At 38.8% G+C, this 22,478-nt stretch overlaps 1 protein-coding gene across 12 annotated transcripts in view; it reads right to left on the reverse strand.

Moving 5' to 3' along the window:
* Positions 1-22,478, reverse strand: part of MYCBP2 (MYC binding protein 2) — a 409,657-nt gene that overhangs the window by 70,498 nt on the left and 316,681 nt on the right. For 8 of the 12 annotated variants that reach the window (XM_074962231.1, XM_074962204.1, XM_074962217.1 and 5 more), the window contains 3 exons: positions 6,882-6,983; positions 3,705-5,354; positions 1,468-1,637 (listed from right to left, as the gene is read on the reverse strand). In XM_074962231.1, coding sequence (XP_074818332.1) covers positions 1,468-1,637; positions 3,705-5,354; positions 6,882-6,983 — 1,922 coding nt within the window. The remainder of the gene's footprint in view (positions 1-1,467; positions 1,638-3,704; positions 5,355-6,881; positions 6,984-22,478) is intronic. The other 4 variants (XM_074962238.1, XM_074962224.1, XM_074962210.1 and 1 more) reach the window with 1 other exon arrangement.

A 22,478-nucleotide genomic window follows, 5' to 3' on the forward strand; every position in this document is an offset into this window, starting at 1 on the left:
CCAGGGCCTGTGCTCTGGAAACTTCAGTTAGTTGTCCGAAGAAATCCTCGTCTACGTCATCCTTCTGATCTGGTGATCTATAGCACATGCCCACCACAACATTACCCTGTTGCTCTCGCCTCTAAACTTAACTGCATTCTACTCATTCAGTCAGGTGTGCTGGTTCTCATCCTCAGACTGCGATTGCCAACTGACTGGTAGGGTTCTTTTTGGCTTAAGCCATCAACAGGTTTCTCTGAACATATCTTGACTTCCTGTGCGTCCCTGGTAACAGATGTATATTACAGATCGTGGCAATGTCCAACTGAATTTTTATGGATGAATATATTAGCTTTCTCTGGAAGTGTAACATAGTGAGATCCTCACAATCTTGGACTCTAGCTTGTTTATGGAAGACTTCCTTTGAACTAGTGATGAACATTGCAGCAATGTTAAAAAAAAAAATTCCACCCCAGAGGATGGTTTATTGAAATCTTCCTCAGTTAGCTATTAACTCCATGAGTCTTGAAGATATTTGCAGGCTCTTTGAGGTTCTCTCTTCACTCCACTTCCGATAACAGGAAGACACACTAAAGAGAGTGCAATGTAGAAGCATATTCAGGGCACTAAATTGAAGCTCACTGCCATTGACCCTAGCACCTGCTGGCAGTTCTATACTGTGCTCTTTGAGTGATGAATTAAAAGTTCTGATGTGGATCTGCAGCTTACTCAGAGTCCTACACAAGAAATGCCCATTTAGTATTGTGAATTCTTCAGATACATAAGGTTTCGTGTGGGACTGAAGGAGCTCTTCTTGTTTATCACTAGCCCCTGCCTTCCCAAATAAGCCTTACTGTCTTTCACTGATGCATTGGCTGAAGCTTCTGAACCAGCTCAGAGCAGCCAGTTGCTCAGATATAGGCTATAGGGTACAGCTTGGTCCAGGACAGCAAATCACAGTTATTTCTAGTGAGACTGCAACATTGGCATATGGCAGGGACATATCCTCGAGATTCAATGAGCATAAGAATTTGCCTTAGAATCACTTAAAACAATTATTCAAGGAGGAGACTATCTGCTTAAATTGACATTTAACCAACTGTACAATGACAGCATGTTATTTGCCAGATAATGACTTATTCAAAGACATTTGCATACATTGCTTGCAAGATATTAGCTTCTATATTCAAATATGTTAGCATAAAACTAAAAACTAATTTACAAATTTGAATCTGAAAATAAGTAAATACACTATAAAATAATTTGGATTAATAACTGATCAGTTATGACTTCTCCTCCTTCCCCCACAAGGAATAAATTGGATCTTAAGTACAAAACCAGAAGTGTTCATTTTTTTTAAATCACAGTATATTAAAATACTTTTAATACAAGCAAACATTTCACGACATGGAAATATCCTGAAATTCTAAAATTATCAAGATATACCTGAACTATTAATACTAATACTGGAGAAACAAATAAATATACCTTCTCTCTTGCTGCTGCTTGCTTTTCACGGAGGTATTTTTCTCTGCATCGATCACAAACCAGATACCAAGTGCTTCCTCCTATACCACCATCACCACAATTACCAGCCCATCCTCCACAGAAGTGTCCAATGCTATTATAACCTTGACCACCTGCATACCGGCCACAACCTTGAAATAATGAAGACAAGATCCATAAATAATAACTTTACTTTTAGGAATAACAATTAATGCTTCTTTTCCTATCTGTAAAATAGGAAGGAGAAGACTCATTTTCTTTCGGTTAGCTTGGTTTTATTCTCTCTGAATTCCTTGAAAGCTATATTCTGAAAGAAAATGGGTGGTGTCCAATGCTTGGAAAGTTTTTGCTTTTTAAAGTCTGTTGATGAGAACAGCTTTTTAAAAGGTTGAGAATTACATTCTTTATTACTTATTTATATTACAGTAGTGCCCAAAAGTCAAGGGACTGTGCAGACACACTGGAAGACAGTCCCCGATCCCAAAGGCTCATAAATCTGAAAATGAGAAATGTCATGCAACCTTCATGATAGGTGGTGCTACCACCCTGCTGATAACTTCATCCCTCTTCATTTGCAAACACATTTTTAAGCTTTGTTTCTTTTTGTGTTCAAAGGGTATCAGTCATATTCAGGGAAGTGCATGGAATGTATGCTAATTGCTGCACAGCTAAAAGAGGGAGCACAAATTTCAACTGGATTCTATATTTTTGCTTCCTGCAGCTCCCATTGGCCGGGAACAGTGAATTGCAGCCACTGGGAGCTGCGGAGGGCCATGCCTGCGGACAATCAACGTAAACAAAATATCTTGCGGCCTGCCAGTGGATCACCCTGATGGGCCGCGTGCCGACGGTTGCCGACTTCAGCTTTAAAATAAACATCTAAGGAATTCTAAACAACAAAAATCCAACCCTAGATGTAATAAAACTTTAAGGTTGAAAAATTAAGCTCTTAAAAGTTAGGAAATTTCAGAAAATAAAGGGACATTTTCAACTTTAAAAAAATTATTTTTCTGTGTGAAAATTATGTACATACTATAGCTACTGGAGAACCCAAGATTACTGTAGCTGAAGTAAGTTAGCAAAAAATCAGTATTTTCAGTTTGTTGACTTTGTGTAGTGCATGTGTCTTTACATATGGCCAGTTTCTCCCTTGGTGAGAAGGCACTTATAAAAATGAAGCAAAAATTTTTATTTTCAAGAAGAGGATTTCTTTTAAAGTTCAGAATGTATTATTTAAAGGGTGTACTATCAGAAACTAAATTTTTTTTTAAAATGCCCATGCTGCTTTTTGTAGAGTCCTAGTCTGAAATAGCATGCACATGTAAAGATGTGTAGGTGATTCCCTTGGTGATCATAGTGAATGAAAGAGGACGTCTATGGAGCCCTCTCTCCTTCAGACACATCTTAGGATAGAAGCATGTTTACTGTGAAGTCAAGTAAGCCAGGCATGCATGTGTGACATAGCCTTCCTTCACTTACAAGGCGCAGTTTTCAAACCCCTGTAACCTGTTCCAATGAAAAGTTTCATCGGAGCACTCCAGGATACTTCACACAGACAACTATTTCTCTGTCAAATTTCAACTTTCTACCCACCCTCTCCCCACAACAGCATTTTAGAACAAGTGTTGCTTGACAAAAAACAACAAAAATAGTGGCAAAAGTAAACATTTCCCCTCACTTTTCCTCCCATTTGCAAGAGGCTGAACAGTTTTTGCTCGAAGTTGCCAAGAATCTTCACTCTTGTCCAGAGAACAGGTCTGGAAAATTTTAGTCTAAAGTTTCAGAAAGTTATCAGTGACTGAAAACATGGAGTTATAATGGAAATGTTTTGCAACCTAGAGCTCCTACTAAAGTTAGGCTTTTATTTTTTATCTCCTCTCATTTTCCCTACATAGCCACAAACTAAGATTTTAGCTCAAAAAATGTGTTTCCAAATAGGTACTGTAAATTCAGCTTTTTAACTGCTTTTAGGTCCTGATTCAGCAAGGCACTTAAATACGCCTGTAACTTTAAACGTGAGTGGTTAAAACTACATGCATGCTTAATCCCTTGCTGAATCAAGGTCTTCAATTTCTTTATTCTTTTAATTAAAACAATTCCCACTATGGCTAAGGAGGCCTGATTTACTTTCATAACAATAAAGACTGTCAAAATACAAATTATGTAAAAATAAACTTTGATTGAGGACTGGGTTATGGGGGGGAAAAAAAAAGTCTTACCCGGATGAGCTTGTCTCATGTGGTAAGTCACTGGATATGGATGGGATTCTCCACATAGTTCACAGATGGTATCTTTCTCAGGTCCTCCCACTGCAAGCTGGGCCATCTCACCAAAAAGATTTCCCCTTGGTCTAGCCTCAGCTTTTTCTTTTTTCTTTTTTTCTTTTTTGGTTTTCTTGTTATCTTTGTCGCCTTCTTTCTTCTTTAATACTGCACAGGAACCAGGGCTTGGGAAAATCATATTCTGGGATGCTGCTTTGATAGTTGCTAAAGAAATATCTTCCCAGAAAGCTACCAAATGCTGCAGTGTTAAGGGAAGAGGAGATTTAGATTTCATAGTATAATGACTTGTTGTTTCAAAACAGGTAATTTCAGTTTTTCCATCCTCACATTTCTCATGCAGAGGTGGTTCTTTAAGCATAGACAGGACCTTGTTTTTGTTGATGCTGCCCATTTTAGATATGTCTGGACCATGAGGTGCAATGTTAAACATATTAAGAGCAGATGATATTTCCAATGAGTGTCTATTTTTCAACTTGGTTTCTTTTTCCTCTGTAGGTTGTTGATTAAGACTGTTTCTTATTGGTGCATGCTCTTTGGTAAGCTCTGGATTAAACTTCAAAAAAGATGAACAAGCCATAGCATCATGGACTATTCCTTCATGCCACAGGAACGAAGCAAAGACAGCTCTGGCACATTCTGCAACAGATGGCGACATTGCTTGCTTGGCTGGCTCTACGGATTTGGATCCATCTCCTTTGAAAAGTAAGCCAGATTTTTCCTTTTTGGGTCTTGTGTGCCTACTAGCACACTTACGGCTCACTTTTGGAGAAGCTCTCATATCTTGCTCATCTTTCAGTGGTGCTTTTCCTATGCTAAAATGAATTTTATTAGAACTATCATCCACAATTTTGAATTCTGTGCTATCTTCACATGTGCTATCTGTAATGCTATTTGTCTTTAAAGTACTTGAAGTGCAAACTTCAACAACTTCACTGTGAAGGTTTTCTTGTACAACGTGAGGGGAAGGAGCTCTATTTTCAGTTTCAGTCACAGGTTTTGCATCTTTTGGTAGAATTTTTGGTTTGGGTGAAGTGGACCGTCCCCTTAATGGCTCTGTTAGTGGTACTTTCTTTTTGCGAAGTGTGTCTGGATCTAGTGTGTAAGAGTCTGATTTGGATCGTTCCCGAGGAGGATCAAGCTTTGTTTTTACAGGGACTGAGGCTTTTTGAGGTAGAGTCTTATCGTGTGGAGATGATGATCGTGGTGAACTAGCACCAGAAGTGCTGGATCTTCCTGCTGTGAGTGGCTTTGGCTTTGGTGAGGAAGACCGTGTTCCTGGTCCTGGAGATTCAGCTCTTAGACCAGAAGTTGTCCTCCCATCAGATTTTAGTGTCTGCAAAGTGTTATGGTTTGGAGATAATGATCTGCTATGAGAATCTGACCTCAACTTTGCAGCATCTGATTTCAACATAAGAGACTCACTGGCAGATAAGCCTTCTGTATTCCTTGTTTTTTTCTGGTCAGCAACAGTTCTGATCACACGTCCATCAGGTTTGGGTGACTTGCTCTCAGCCCTGTGTTTTGATATGTCCGATTTTCCTGCTGGAGAAACTGGTCTAGCAGTGGCTGTGAAATTCACTCTGTCACCTGTATGGTACATTTTATAGTGAAATTATTACTACATTTTATAACTGATACCCATTACAATACAAATTAAAAGACAGAGAATTGAACACAAAAATAGAATTCAACCAGGTGCTTCTGTTAACATCCCAAAGTGTCAACAGAGCTGATAAAAAGGATTTTTTTGAAATTATAATGCAACCACTGATTACTTGAAACTCCTTTGCAAAGGGTGCACAAATATATACATGAGTATGCTTTTAAAACATGTACAAGAAAGTATTTAATAGAAAATGCACTTCTTGTGAAATTACCTAGAGAGCAAAAGCACTACTATGCCGTATGGAGAATTTGAGTTCACAACCTCCACTAACCACCAATAAGGGAAAGTAATTTGTTTACTTGGAAGCTACAATACAAAGCATTATTACCTAAGTTTACCATAGCTAAGCTTACCGAAGTCACAACAAAATTATTATTTATTAGTTTTACATATGTTAGACTGACTACAAATATGGAACTTGCAGGATGGTCTCTTGGCTACTTATTTATTTTTCTTCTATGCTTAAGGGACAAAAAGGACATATAGAAAGTAACTGAAACTACACAAGTAAATTAGGATAAGAAGCATGTTCCAGACATGTTGCAAAAAAGTCAGGCTCAAGTTGGAGGTTGCCATATTATTAAGGTCAGTTGAGAATAAATATATGTGACAACTCGTCTACTAATTCATCTTTTTTGTTTTGATGCAGACAGTGTAATTGGTTATATTTACTCCAATTCATTGCCAATCCATTATCTGATTGGCAATCTGATTATCTATGTAATTGCTTTTTATAAATGTATGTAAAAATACATGTCTACAAGGCTGAATAGTGTAGCTCACAAGAAGAAAGTAATTTGTCCATATATTGTTTTCTATGAATGGATGTAGTGAATCTATTTTACAGGATGGCATTTATGAACAATGCTGGCAAGCTACTGAGTAATCATGAATAAATAAATCTAGAATACCTCCTCTTTCCTTGGCCTTATACAGCAATTCCCTTGCTCATGTGATTAATCCCACTGATTTCAATGATCGCAACACTTGTGATATACAGGGTAACACAATTAGTTCTACAAATGTGTCAGCATTTTGAACTCAACCAGCACAAAAATAGAATATTTAATTAATACTGTATTAAATGTTAGTCTATAAATAAACTAATGAAAAAATAAGTAACATGAAAATGAATCTCTCCCTGTCCTCCAAAATTTCACTAGTTTGTTGTCTAAATATTCATACATGTATGACAGTAGTCTGGTTTATAGTATCTTAACTGGTTGTAAACTAACACTCCATCTTCAACATACAAGTCATGAAACAATTACAATTAAATAAGCAACAGTGAGTTGTTCTATTATATGAACACTCATACATATCAAACGTTAACATTCATTTTGAAAAAGTGTTTTATCAAGTGAATGGAATGAAAATGAACGGAAGGAGAAAAACCATTTTCTAATGTAAAATTTGAATAACCTGTCTGTGTTTGCATGCATACCCACCCTTTAGTTTGTGAGACAGAGATGAAATAGCAGAGGCAGGCCCAGCTACATCCCTACTTTTGTAAATGCGCTCACGAGAAGCAAGGCAGCGGGATGGAGTTTCTATAGTGGAAAACAGTGGCACAGAAGCAGCATAGATTCAATGGAAAAGATTAGCAAAGATAAAAACAAGCAAAACAAGCATTTCAAATGATGTGTCTCTACTCTGCTAAATATATTGTATTTCACTGCTAAAATACATTCTCCTAAACATGTTTTATATGAGAATGGTATTTAATTTTGAAACATTTTTTCAAAAGGTTTACATAATTTTTTTAAAGAGTAAAAATGAAATGTTTTATGATTTAAACATGCATTTTGAAAAACTGATAACCAAGTATTTGTGGGACAGACAGCAGGGTTTATACTTTATTATAAAAACAAAGGATGATACAATAATGACTATCTTAATTGTGTTTCAATTTGAAATTTTTATAATTATAAATTTACATGCATGATTTAGAATTGTAATATGGCATTTTTGTGTAGCAATAATCAAACTGTTCTTAACTGAAACTAAAGAGAATACGTGGGAGATTCACCTTTGAAAATTCCAATTACAAAAATAAAATAAGTTACATTTTTAAAGGCAGTTTCAGTGCTTTTATTGGAATTATTTTTCCTTTTATCTATGCAAAAAATTTATTATAACTCAACTCAGTAATGGTGGTTTTTTTGTATAACCTAACATGCATAATACGAACTTTTTAACTAATCAGTATTACAGAATGACATGACTAGGATTATATGAGATTCTAATAAACAATTAATTATGGATTGAAAATTTTATCCATATATAATCTATTTATAAAAACAGAAGAGGAGTTTGGCATGTCAACTCCCACACTTCTATAAGAAAGATCCTTTATTAATAATGCTTCCAAAATTGTGAAGGGCAAGAATTATGCCTTTAAAAACAATGGGCCAGATGCATTCATGGTATAACTCCATGCTTAACTTCACTGAAGTTACATCAAGGATGAATTTTGCTCCACTGAGTCAAAGTAGCTGATCTAACATAAAGCCACAAAACCAAGGAAATATTTCCATACATACTAAGTGTGCCATAATTTAAAAAAAAAGTATGTCATAACAAAACTCTAGACTTGTAAAATGTAAGTGACATGGAAATGTTAGCATGGAATTTTAGCCTTAACTCTAGTTCTGTCTTGCAGTAAAATTCAATTTTTAAGCTTAACTCCTAGCTTTTTCCTTTAGTAAAATTAAATCAAATAGTTATTGTAATAATGGTCTTTAGAGATTTAATTTGCATATGCAGTAGAAAATAGCATGCTTTAGAAAAGCTTTTTTGCAGAAGCTCAAGAGGCAAGTGTATTTGAGTAACTGTGGTATCAACCCATGTATTTCATAAAAGATTTGTTGCCTGTGTCTCTAGTGTTCTATTTACTGAAGCATACAAAAAGGTTAAGTATAAGTATCTCCCGACCTAAGTTTTAAGGGTAGTTGTTGTAGTGGGTAAGCAAAATTGATTTCACATACACTTTGAACACTTGAAACAACAATCCCATTCTTCAAGACAGAATAATAAAACATAAATGATTACATTCACCTTCTCAAACATTAGCATAAACTTGAGATCGGTGAATGGATGCCCCCACCATTAAGCTTATTATTTCTTATTTGAAAATTATTTTTCCAGGATATAACAGAGATGCCAGATCTTGCGTACACTGACAGTTTATTTCACAAAGATAAAATAAACACTAATTAAAAAAAACACACTAGGAAAAAAGCATACATGTACGCTTAGAAACAAACTTTTTACAGTAATGGATATCAAAATAAAGAAGGATTAACAAAGATTAGAGGAACAGTATGCTAAGTAAAAATTAAAAATTTTAATTTGATATGCAAGCATCATGCTTTTCTTACTATAACATGATTTTCTGTTCCTAACATGTGTGTCTGTATTGGTAACTTTCCCAAGATCTTTTCATCCTATATATTTACAATTTCTGTATTTACTTTTCATTAAGATTTAGAGATTGTCAGTTTGTGCTGCCTCTAAATCAGTGCAGGAAGGAAATTGCAGCTCAAAGAGTCAATATCCATCCCAGTCTCCCTGTTGCCTTTGGGAAGGGAATAAAGTGCAACTCATCTATACCTGTCACAGCATATGCTCCAAGACACACTGGCGTAACGACGCATCCAGGCATATTGGGGGTTGAAGTCAAGCATGATGGTGGGAGATAGTGACTCTGAACAAGCAGCAGAGGTATGGTTCTCTCCCACATGGGGTGTCTTATGCCCCTTTTATTCCCTTACACCAGACCAGAATGGAGAACAGGCCACAATATGACTGCATATTCTGAAATATTATAAGGAGTACTTGTGGCACCTTAGAGAAAAACAAATTTATTTGAGCATAAGCTTTCGTGAGCCTCAGTTCACTTCACTGGATGCATTCAGTGGAAAATACAGTGGGGAGATTTACATACACAGAGAACATGAAACAATGGGTGTTACCATACACACTGTAACCAGAGTGATCACTTAAGATGAGCTATTACCAGCAGGAGAGCGGGAGTGGGGGGCTACTCTGAAACCTGAAATATTATAATATATTTATATTTCTATAGATCCCGAAAGAACAAATGCAGTGGTAGTAGAACAAGGAGCCTCTTCACTAATTTATGATTAAAAATATACTGAATTTTACAAATACCTGAATATGCAAATATTAAAAAAAGGAGAGAATTAGTCTCTGACAGCAGTTGTAATGGGATTAATCTCAACAAAGGAAAGCTGAGGTGTAGTACCAGTGGGAAAAATATCTATTACCCCAGGGTAATAGTGGGAGCTAGATCATTCAAGCTTTTTAAATCTGGACAATGAACTTGAATATATTCAAGAAGGCTGCACAAAATGACCTAATAGTTCTTATTCAACTGTAACATCTGAGTAAATTATTGTTCAAACTGTTAAGATATATCCAAAATCAAGCTTAATGCAATTTATACCCTTCTTCCAAACTTTATACCATGATTCATCCAGAGATGTTTTGGAATTTACAAAATTTGCCACAGAGAAAATAAGCTTCACATCCAGATATCCTAGAATAATAAACATGTAAAAGCCCAATGCCACATTTATTGTTCCCCACAAAAATATCTGATGTGTCAAAAATATTTGATAGCTAATACATGCCACAGTTCCAGATCTTGGAAAACAGTCTGTGAATTTCCCTCACTGGGGCATATTCAAGCCTTTTAAAATATTTTAAGTTTTCTAGGAAAGGGACCATTTCTTATTTGTACTGTGAGCTACCTAGCACTAAGGGTGTATGTGATAATAATATTAATAATAATAATGCAGCTGCCTCTGATGCAGAAAAGAGTCAAAGTTTCATAGTTGTAGTCATCCCATATCTATTTCCATTATACCCACTTCTAATTCCTCTTCAAATTTCCTCTATGAAGTAGTATTTTTGATTAAAAAAATACTCCAGCATAGACAATTTTTTTCTGTGATGAGAGAACATGCTTGGATATTCCAGTTTACAAAATATCCTTTAAAAAAAACCCAACAACCTAAGCCTAGCTGGGTCCATTACATTAGTGAGCTCATTTCTTCCAACCAAAGACTCTATGGTCTCGTCTGACTGGCTACTTCCTCCAACCCCTGTCACCCATCTCTTCACTTCAGTGTCACTTCACATTCTGCCTGTCCTCTCCATATGTCACATTCTCTTAATATTTTCTCTGCACTCTTCCTTCCTTATCCCATCTGCGTTCATTAATCCCCTTCTGCCTTCCTTCTTTCACCACCTATTTAGTTTGGGATTTTCAAAGGAGCCTAAGCTTTATTATTAAATATTTATTATTATGCTAGCACACAGAGGTCCCAATTTGAATTAGGACTGAGATTACAGTGTGCTGTACAGTCAGAAAAGAGATGATCGCTGTGCTGAAGAGCTTACAGTCTATAGATACAAACAGACAAAAGATGAGGATACAATATACACGCAAATGAAACTGGTGAAGAATTAATACAACTTTCTTAGTTACATGTACACCCTGTTAAAAAAAATACAATACAGGTAAGAAGGAATGGAGAAGAAAAGGAAAAGAAGAGTAGTCACAGCTTGTCACCTGTCTACCCATGATCACCAGGCTGGGTTTTGTAGACATGGTGACAGAGGTGAGTCTTAAGGAGGGATTTGAAGGAGTATAGGGTAGCGTTTGTTTGGATTTTATCAGGGAGTTTTTCCTATGCTTAGGGGCAGCATGCGGCGAAAGCATGGAGTGTTTACAGGAGAAGTTGACTGATGGGCAGTAAAGGTTGGAAACACTGGTGAAACAAAGGTAGGGATCAACGTTATGATACGTTACTAGATCAGGTAGCAGAAGCTTTGACTAAGTAATGAAAAGATAAAGACAAGAAGTTTGCATTTGATGTAGAGTTGAAGGGGAAGCCAGTGGAGGGACTCAAAAACAGCATTCACATAATCAGAACAATGAGCCAAGATGATTTTAGCAGTAACAATCTGAAAAGCCTAGATGGGACCAAGGCTGCAATAGTAAAGGCCAAAAATGAAGAGGCCATTGTAGTAAAGATGTGAATTATGAATACTTGGATAAGAATTTTGGCTATGTAACCAAAGAGGAATGGCTGGATTGTTGCAACTCCAGCTAGTAGGTGCAGAAGCATCCAAAGCAAGGACTGCTGCACTGGGAAGGGAGATGGTAAAAGGGGGCACCAGCCATGGTCACCCCTTCCCCTCCAGCAACTCTTTGGATCCAAAACCTTGCTGGTGAGTTCACCCCGCACTCTAGGGACACACGGACTTGGGTTGTGCCTCCCTCCCACTTTGTGGGCTTGGGAGATAACTGCAAAGAGGAGCCATCCAGTAGCAACAGGAGCAGCCAAACCAGGAATCTTTGGTCCTTTAAACATTCAGACAACTGTCTACAGTTTTGACTGGACTTTCTCTGTATTGTGCTGATTGGCTGTTTGCTCCAACCCACCCAGCTTCCCTTCCCCCTAAAAGTCTTGTCACCTCAGCTGCACCCCACACCTTCCCCTCTTCTTCATCAGGGCTGACAAATATTCTGCTACAAAGGAGTCCACTGAGAACTGCACTCTTTCAAAATGGCTATCTCCTCCCATGTTGTTAGGCCACAGGCAGCTATTATAAATAGCTGCTGGCTTCACCCACAATGGAAACAAGAAGGTAGTGGCCATTTTGAAAAAAAAAAGGCACATTAACTGAAGGCTGCTATAGCCTCAGTTCCCTGGGAACAACAGAAGATAGTGACAATTTGGAAAAAGAGCAATTCTCCACAAATTTCTCTGAAAGAGGCCATTTTAATGTACCAACCTCTACTGAGAAGAATGCTTGGCTATGAAAATTAATAGCAAAAGTGGTCATTAATCCTAAATGTTCATTTTCAAAAGCTACCCACCTGACCATACCAAAAGAAGGTATGTATGTGTGGGAGGGGAAAATGCTGTGCTTCTGTGCAAGGGAAGGTGGAGTGCAAAAGGGAGGAGAAATTTGAGGACTGATAGGAAATTCAAATACACACTCCAGCTTCTCTGTGCTCCTCTGGCAATGCAAAGCAACTGCAAAAAAGAGCTTAACTGGACAGTATGCTCTGATTGCTTTGTGCTACTCCAAAGTAATACCATGCAATAATTGTATGATTAAGGCACTTCTTCATTTGTGGTCCCAGATTAGGTTGGAATGATTTCTGAAGACATTACATTTCCCCCACTTCATTGTGTCCCTATAGGGCAGAGTTATGGTTGTTTGGGTGCCATACCTGTGCATTATCCCCAGCAATTAGTCCTTTGTGTCCCTCTCCACACTTTTAAGAAATGCTGATTAAGTCTATGGTGGTAAAGCATGTGGACTCCAACACAGTCTAATTCAATACTCTTAATTGTTTATGGTAGTGCCCACAATGTTCTAAATATAAGGTGTACCTGATTTAAGGTTCTAGATTTAAGGTGAGCTTAGAAGTGACTCGGGAGCGAGTACACTGATGCAGGTTGTGTGCTGGTGTGATGGCAAGGTTGCTGTTTGTGTGGTTAGGAGACAAGGACCATGCGAGGTGTTGCAGGGAAAATGTTTGCCATAATTCCAAGTTCAGCTATTTCTAAACTCCATCAGGGACCATGTAGAGTTTATATTATCCATTAGAGTGTTTCTAGAGTTCAAGCTACATAGGAGACCCTGTACAAACTAAAAGATTATTAAGAGAGTGTGCCATAACTCATTGTGTGTGCAGATGTGACAAAAAAACTGTTCTTGTGCAAGGGAGAAGAAAGAATGTTGGAGTGCATGAAAGGAAATCAGTTTGGGAATACCGACAGTCCCCTAGTAGTGCCAGAACACGGAGATCTTAGTAAATCAGTAATGAATAACATGAAAACTAAACATATACAAAATTAAAAATTGAGGAAGAAGAGCAAGTATGAGTAGATGTGTGGAAGCCCCAAAACACTTATACATAATAGTAAATTAAATTAAAAACCATCCAGGATTAATGCAATGTTTAGGGCCATGAAAATCTAAAAGTTTAACATGGTAGCAACCTTACCTGTCACACCACAAGTTTTTATAGCATATGTTAAAAAATAGATATATAAAGCTTTACATTTTAATAGGAAAAAGACTACAAAATACTACGTAACATGCAGTGTTACCAATGGGAACAAAACAAACTTGGCGTTTCGAATGTACTGATTTTTCTATGCTTGATTTCTCAACATTAACACTTAACTATGGTTTGGGGCAGAATTTATGCATGAATTTTTACCAAGAGGAAAAACCACACCACCACAAAAACACGTCTTTTCAACCTGTACCTATACTAGAGTACAGTTCTGGGTTAATTCTAATGGTTCTTTCTCCTCACCCACCCCAACACTGGATCTCAAATTGCATAGGCTCTCATATACCTACCCGTAACTCAGCATGCAAGTATCCTGAATCTAAGATATTCTGCATGTGGAATTTACAAGCTTTGCCACCACAGTAAAGCACCCTTAAAAAGAGTGAATGAACACATTCTAATCCATATGGACAAAACTCAAGATTTTAAACTAAGTATAAAACCATGGAAGCTTGCATTTAAACATCACTGATATCTACAGAAAAATAAGTCAGAAGATTCTAGCAGCTTCAGCTGTTTTTAAATGATTAAGACACAGATTCCTTTTGATGTCTAACTCTCCCTGAATATAATTATTGATTTCAATTTTGTGATGCATTACTGCAGGAAGTGCTTACTGGCTAGAGCATAAGACTTAGAAGCAGAACTCCTGGATTCACTGTACCTAGATCTACAACTGATGTGGCTGTGAAACCCTAGGAAGCATCTCTTAACGAATCTTATTTGTAAAATGGGTTTGATATTTAACATAGAGGAGTTGTGAGGCTTAATTATCTGTAAGGAATTTTGAATCCTTGGATGAAAACACACATGCAAACACACACTTATTACTCATTCTGAATACATGGATTTTGGAGGTTTCAAATAGAAAGAGGTGGAAAGAGAGAGAGAGAGTTTCCATGAGAATAATCAAAGGCACAGAGCTGGTGGATACCATGTTTCATAATGAAATTAGATGATAAAATATTTATTGCATTGTATATTACAATATCTTGATGAGAGTGAGAGTCATTTTAGCCCTAACACAGGTTGGCTAGAACATATCCTATATTGGCGTTGTAGACTGGGATTTTTTAAAGACTAAGCAAGTTAGATTTTAATAGGATTTCTCTGTCTCAATCTGTCAGGATTCTAAAAATCTCAACTGTGTTATTTAATTCTGGATGTTAAAACTGAAAACCCAGTTCTCTGAAAAAATGACAATTTGATATCTTAATGGACACAGCTGCGCTAACAAAAAAAGTTATTAATTAAATTGTTGACAGAAGTAATGCTTAATTTCAAAAGCTTTAAATTTCTTGTAAAATTTGATATGAAAATGAGATATTTTCCTTGAGTCTTGAATGAATAACTATACGAATGTAGCTTTAAAAGCCTCCAGACAGTATACTGAGACAGACCTTTAGGTGAACTGAGTGCAAACAAATCAACACACACTTCCAAAAACTGAGGAAGTTCTCAAGTGAGAAAATTACTTGCATACAATTCTTAATTTCTGAAGGTAACTTTTATAATATATCCAAGTCTTTTCTGTTTCACTCACCACTGGTGCATCTTGTCTTAAATTAGACTGTACACTCCTCTTTGGGGGAGGGGCCATGTCTTCCTATGTATCTGTGCATCTTGCAGAATAGGGATCCAAACCCAACTGTGGACTCTGGACTCCATCAGATTAAATAATACAAAATCAGGGCAACTGAGCAAAATGGTTTGAAGGGTTGCACTAAACTGGGACTCCAAATCAGGCACTAAAACTTTAGGGAAGCTTTATCTTTGCTGCTGCTTTGGGAAATTGTGGTACATGTGACTGGTCTATCAGTGGCCACTCCACCAGCCAGGAAAGGTTTCATCGTAAAATCAAAGTGTAAACCCATAAGGTGCTAAAGGAACTGAAAGATCAACTGTATAGATTACCATTTAGCCCACTCCACTTATCTGTATCAGTTGGTTAAGTAGATCTTTTAAAAAGGATCCAGTTGAGCAGCAAGTAAGGAACTGATGACTTTTTTTGGAATAGACACTCGTCTCATTCTGTTCAACAATCACAGTGCTAGATTCAAGTTTGACTGCTGTGGTTGACTGTTCCTTGAGGAAGCAGGTCTAGTTATGTTAAAGGGCAAGTCATTTACAGTATGAGATGGAAGGACCAATGTGTCTGATGCAGATGGAACCAGAAAGACCCTGGCTCTCCCACCTTGACTCTTTGGAAGTGTTATGGAAGATAAGATGTATAGCAGATCCTCTGACCTGTCCAATTATAGAGCATTTGATGTCCCTGTTCTCTGGCCTTTTCTCCTAGAACACTTCTGCCTTGTGGTTGTCTGCCATTCCAGGCATGATGAAGGGAGAATGTTATTCAGCAGACGGTTGCAAGGACACTTCAACTGCATAAGGAAAGTCTCTTATGATTTAACTAGGTGTCATTTAGCATGCTCTAAGTGCATCACTTCAACGGATATCACATCTTCCTCTGCCCATTAGAACAGAAGTACTGCCACCTCATTAAATCCTTGGATGTCTTTTTGGCACATTGCCTATTGATGTAGGCCACTGTGGTGATGACGACATCACAAGGATATACTGATCCTCCAGCAAGGACTGCGGTTGTAGAAGGTCAACTGGATCACTTGAAATTCAAGTAAGTTTAAAGAGCATTATTTTTCTTCACTGATGGCAATCTTTTGGCCTATTGCAAAGCAGAATCTACCTTCCATCCAATGCTGGTATTGGTTGTTAGTTCTCTTTTTTTATCTGATTAATAATTCCTGGGAAGTACATCAGTGTAGGAGGTCCTAAATTTTCTCAACACCTAGCAATACTCTGCCATTCTGGTGGTGTGTTTTGCACATTTGGAGAGGCTGATATATGAGAAGGGATCTTATTTATCAACTTGCCCACAACAGCAATTTAACACGACTAGCTACAATGCTAACGAGACTTTGTAATTCCTTAAGGCTATAAATGTCTGTTGTTTCTTGTATCTGCTGTCAGGGATGTGATGTCTTCTGACCTGTTTATGATCACTCCCCATATGGAAAAGATAGTCTAAGAGACAATTTATTATTTTGGATGTTCATGAAAGACCTATTTTCTGCAGGGCTCTCAGAGTGGTTTCCATGGTCCGTAGCTGCCCAGGTTCCTTCCCCACTCTGAACTCTAGGGTATAGATGAGGGGACCTGCATGAAAACTCCCCTAAGCTTATTTTTACCAGCTTACATTAAAACTTTCCCAAGGTACAAGCTATTTTACCTTTTGTCCCTGGACTTTATTGCTGCCAACACCAAGAGTCTAACAAATATAACCAGGAAAGAGCCCACTTGGAAACGTCTTTCCCCCACAAAATTCCCCCAAGCCCTACACCCACTTTCCTGGGGAAGGCTCGATAAAAATCCTCACCAATTTGCATAGGTGAACACAGACCCAAACCCTTGGATCTTAAGAACAAGGAATAAGCAATCAGGTTCTTAAAAGAAGAATTTTAATTAAAGAAAAAGTAAAAGAATCACTTCTGTAAAATCAGGATGGTAAATACCTTACAGGGTAATCAGATTCAAAACATACAAGAATCCTTCTAGGCTAAATCTTAAGTTACAAAAAGACACAAAAACAGGAATATACATTCCATTCAGCACAACTTATTTTATCAGCCATTTAAACAAAACAGAATCTAACGCATATCTAACTAGATTGCTTACTGACTTTTTTTCAGGAGTTCTGACCTGCATTCCTGCTCTGGTCCCGGCAAAAGCAACACACACAGACAGAGAGAACCCTCTGTTCCCCCCCTCCAGCTTTGAAAGTATCTCGTCTCCTCATTGGTCATTTTGGTCAGGTGCCAGCGAGGTTATCTTTAGCTTCTTAACCCTTTACAGGTGAAAGGGTTTTTCCTCTGGCCAGGAGGGATTTAAAGGTGGTTAGCCTTCCCTTTATATTTATGACAGTAGCGTACTACAGAAATCCACATCCTGAAGGTGGATGCCACCTTAGAACAGATATAAAGGTATTCCTTTGCCATTAAGATTAGCAATAACTGTGCCCAGGACTTTGGTAAATATTCACAAGATGGTCATGAGGTTGCACAGGAGAGCTTTAAATTGATATTAGGAGAGGTGCAAACATCTGGAATTATCTGTATGTATCTAAGCGGTTTCTTCAGGTTTGCCTTTAAGATCAGTGGAGGGGAGACAATCCTGCCAGTAGAATAGACCTTCTGTGTTGAGGAGAACTGCACCTGGAATCATCTGCATCTTTTGTGCACTTAAAGGTCTTAAGGACCAGTGGTATCATAGAATCATAGAATATCAGGGTTGGAAGGGACCTCAGGAGGTCATCTAGTCTAACCCCCTGCTCAAAGCAGGACCAATCCCCAACTAAATCATCCCAGCCAGGGCTTTGTCAAGCTTGATCTTAAAAACTTCAAAGGAAGGAGATTCCACCACCTCCCTAGGTAACGCATTCCAGTGATTCACCACCCTCCTAGTGAAAAAGTTTTTCCTAATATCCAACCTAAACCTCCCCGTTGCAACTTGAGACCATTACTCCTCGTTCTGTCATCTGCTACCACTGAGAACAGTCTAGAGCCACCCTCTTTGGAACCCCCTTTCAGGTAGTTGAAAGCAGTTATCAAATCCCTCCTCATTCTTCTCTTCCGCAGACTAAACAATCCCAGTTCCCTCGAACAATCCCAGCCTCTTCTCATAAGTCATGTGTTCCAGTCCCCTAATCATTTTTGTTGTCCTCCACTGGATGCTTTCCAATTTTTCACATCCTTCTTGTAGTGTGGGGCCCAAAACTGGACACAGCACTCCAGATGAGGCCTCACCAATGTCAAATAGAGGGGAACGATCACGTCCCTCGATCTGCTGGCAATGCCCCTACTTATGCAGCCCAAAATGCCATTGGCCTTCTTGGCAATGAGGGCACACTGCCGACTCATATCCAGCTTCTTGTCCACTGTAACCCCTAGGTCCTTTTCTGCAGAACTGCTGCCTAGCCATTTGGTCCCTAGTCTGTAGCGGTGCATGGGATTCTTCCATCCTAAGTGCAGGACTCTGCACTTGTCCTTGTTGAACCTCATCAGATTTCTTTTGGCCCAATCCTCTAATTTGTCTAGGGCCCTCTTATCCTATCCCTACCCTCCAGCGTATCTACCTCTCCCCCGAGTTTAGTGTCATCTGCAAACTTGCTGAGGGTGCAATCCATGCCATCCTCCAGATCATTAATGAAGATATTGAACAAAACTGGCCCCAGAACCAACCCTTGGGGCACTCCGCTTGATACCGGCTGCCAACTAGACATGGAGCCATTGATCACTACTCGTTGAGCCCGACAATCTAGCCAGCTTTCTCTCCACCTTACAATCCATTCATCCAGCCCATACTACTTTAACTTGCTGGCAAGAATACTGTGGGAGACCGTGTCAAAAGCTTTGCTAAAGTCAAGGAATAACACGTCCATTGCTTTCCCCATATCCACAGAGCCAGTTATCTCATCATAGAAGGCAATTAGATTAGTCAGGCATGACTTGCCCTTGGTGAATCCATGCTGACTGTTCCTGATCACTTTCCTCTCCTCTAAGTGCTTCAGAATTGATTCCTTGAGGACCTGCTCCTTGATTTTTTTTCAGGGACTGAGGTGAGGCTGACTGGCCTGTAGTTCCCCAGATCCTGCTTCTTCCCTTTTTTAAAGATGGGCACTACATTAGCCTTTTTCCAGTCATCCGGGACCTCCCCTGATCGCCATGAGTTTTCAAAGATAATGGCCAATGGCTCTGCAATCACATCCGCCAACTCCTTTAGCACTCTCGGATGCAGTGCATCCGGCCCCATGGACTTGTGCTAGTCCAGCTTTTCTAAATAGTCCCAAACCACTTCTTTCTCCACAGAGGGCTGGTCACCTCCTCCCCATGCTGTGCTGTCCAGTGCAGTAGTCTGGGAGCTGACCTTGTTCGTGAAGACAGAGGCAAAAAAAGCATTGAGTACATCAGCTTTTTCCACATCCTCTGTCACGAGGTTGCCTCCCTCATTCAGTGCCTCCACACTTTCCTTGACTTTCTGCTTGTTGCTAACATACCTGAAGAAACCCTTCTTGTTACTCTTAACATCTCTTGCTAGTTGCAACTCCAAGTGTGATTTGGCCTTCCTGATTTCACTCCTGCATGCCTGAGCAATATTTTTATATTCCTCCCTGGTCATCTGTCCAGTCTTCCACTTCTTCTGAGCTTCTTTTTTGTGTTTAAGATCAGCAAGGATTTCACTGTTAAGCCAAGCTGGTTGCCTGCCATATTTACTACCCTTTCTACACATTGGGATGGTTTGTCCCTGTAACCTCAATAACGATTCTTTAAAATACAGCCAGCTCTCCTGGACTCCTTTCCCTCTCATGTTATTCTCCCAGGGGATCCTGCCCATTAGTTCCCTGAGGTTGTCAAAGCCTGCTTTTCTGAAGTCCACGATTCGTATTCTGCTGCTCTCCTTTCTTCCTTGTGTCAGGATCCTGAACTTGACCATCTCATGGTCACTGCCTCCCAGGTTCCCATCCACTTTTGCTTACCCTACAAATTCTTCCCGGTTTGTGAGCAGCAGGTCAAGAAGAGCTCTGTCCCTAGTTGGTTCCTCCAGCACTTGCACCAGGAAACTGTCCCCTACATTTTCCAAAAACTTCCTAGATTGTCTGTGCACCTCTGTATTGCTCTCCCAGCAGATATCAGGGTGATTGAAGTCTCCCATGAGAACTATGGTCTGCAATCTAGTAACTTCCATACTAGTATCCTTATTACTCCAAATTTATCTCAACAACATATTATTGTGTATGTCTTGTCCAGTATCTGAAATATTTTTGCTATTTATGACTGAACTATGTGATTTCCCAGGAATTTCTCCAGCTCAACTGAATTCCCTCTTGATGAGCACACAAAGGATCATTTGCCTATATAGAAAGATCTCCTAAATTATGCTGAAATGAGAAGACTCCACCAATAAGAAGGGACTCTCAATCTATCCCTAGTAGCCAATGTGATGGCTTGGACCTGAAGGAAGGGTAAACAGGGTCGTGGTGGGACTTTCAACCCCTGAAACTCCTATTTCCACACCTCTCACTGTTGATTTCCTAGTCTACTGATTTTGGAATATCTTCAGGAAAGAAAGGAACTTTGATACATACTGAACTATCTTAACTCTCCTCTACTGCTAAAGCGGAAAGAAGGGCATGACAGCTTTTACTTTTCAAAATTTTGTGTCACACCACTTTGTGCAGGCTAGTGCTATCAGTTTCTCTTCTTGTTGGTCTGCTTTACAGATAGAGAGAGATTTCCTAGTGACGGTATTGAAGGCCATCTATGAGGATTATCTTTTTAAATCAATACTGGTTCCTGTTATGAAGGATAATGCAATTGTAATTTTGTTAACAATCCCTAGACTCATTTGGTCTTAAGTGGGAGCAGCGTTTTGTTTCCCTGTATAATGTTAAGGACGTTTGAACAAACGAATAGGCTTCACTGTAGTTTCAAAGTACTGATAGAAGCCTGCCCTGCGGGGGTGCCTCTGAGTGTTCAGATGCTGACAAATCCTATTCCTCTAGTGAGAAGCAATCTGAAATGTTTGGTTTAACTTTTGAGGTTTTTTCCTCCTTACACTGTTTATAGTATTTTGATATACAAGATTTCCTGTATATCATGGTGACTGAGAAGGGAGACATTCTCTCAGACATTCTTTTTGATTTCTTGAGGATGGTTTTGGTGTTCTTTTATGCAGTTGCTGGTCCAAAGTGCCGCTGGCATAGCCTCACTACGCTTTATGGGGATTTGTGGGGGCCAGTGTAGTAAAGGTGAAGGCAGCCCAATTTCCCATTATGATCAGTCAAAATTTTCATATTGGGAAGAACCACTGTGAGAACGAGGTGGTTCAGAGATAACTGCACTATAAATATTTAAGTAGATTAAAGAAAATACTGACTCCTATACCCACTAGAGAAGAGGATTCCTTGATAGACATACTTCATAAGTCTTCCGTCTTGCATTCTGCCATCTTGAAGCTATTGTCCTGTGTTCTCAGAGAAAGGGACAATACTTTATTGGGTGTGAATAATGGTGGACAGAAGGGGAAAGAGGTAGAAGACAGTTTATTAGAAAAGTGGCGAGTTGAAGTAGTAAAGAAAATTTGAAGAGAGGGGAAATAGGACAATCCTGCTTGGGAATTAAGAAGTTTGTCTGACATGGAAATGGGATCCCTTTTCTGCCATGTAGTGGCAAGCACACACAGCAGAAAGATGGTGACAGGCATGAAGTTCATAGAAATGCACAGGTCTAGCTGCTTCCTGTCTAGTCAATAGAGGAGTCTTGACATAACAAGGTCGATCAGAAGACATGGCCCATTCAAAGAAGAAAAGAGTATGACAGCTGAAATATCATCCCGGAACTATGGGGGATGATATAATTTGAAAAAGAAACAGTAGATACTCTTACCCACCCTTATTCAGAGATAACTGGAATATTAGATTACCTCATTAGAAAAGGGTCAATGGATACTTTTTAAATGCAATTTGACAAATGTGTTAAAAAAGCAAACCACCACCCTAGAAGATTTTTTTTTAAAAGAAAAGTTTAAATTTCTTTCCACTGATTGGGGGATGGGGGAAAAAAAAGAATCATGGTAGAAATGAAGCGTGACAAAAATGAAGAGATGATTGTGGTCCAGCTCCCCATGATGAAAGATGTGATGGGGGGAAAAAAAAGGCAACTTACTCAGGAAAACGAAATCCAATAGAAAATTCAACCTTTCTAAAAAGTGTTTTTAAGTAACAGTTTGTACAGACAGACAGTTTTAGAATGATGCCCCAAGTCCTCCAATTCACTGTGCCACTGTGGCAGTCCAGGGGCTTCAACAGGGCTTTATGCTGATGCAGCAGTGCACCTGTTTG

Source organism: Natator depressus, chromosome 1 (genome assembly GCF_965152275.1).
Source record: "Natator depressus isolate rNatDep1 chromosome 1, rNatDep2.hap1, whole genome shotgun sequence".
Lineage (NCBI taxonomy): Eukaryota > Metazoa > Chordata > Testudines > Cheloniidae > Natator > Natator depressus.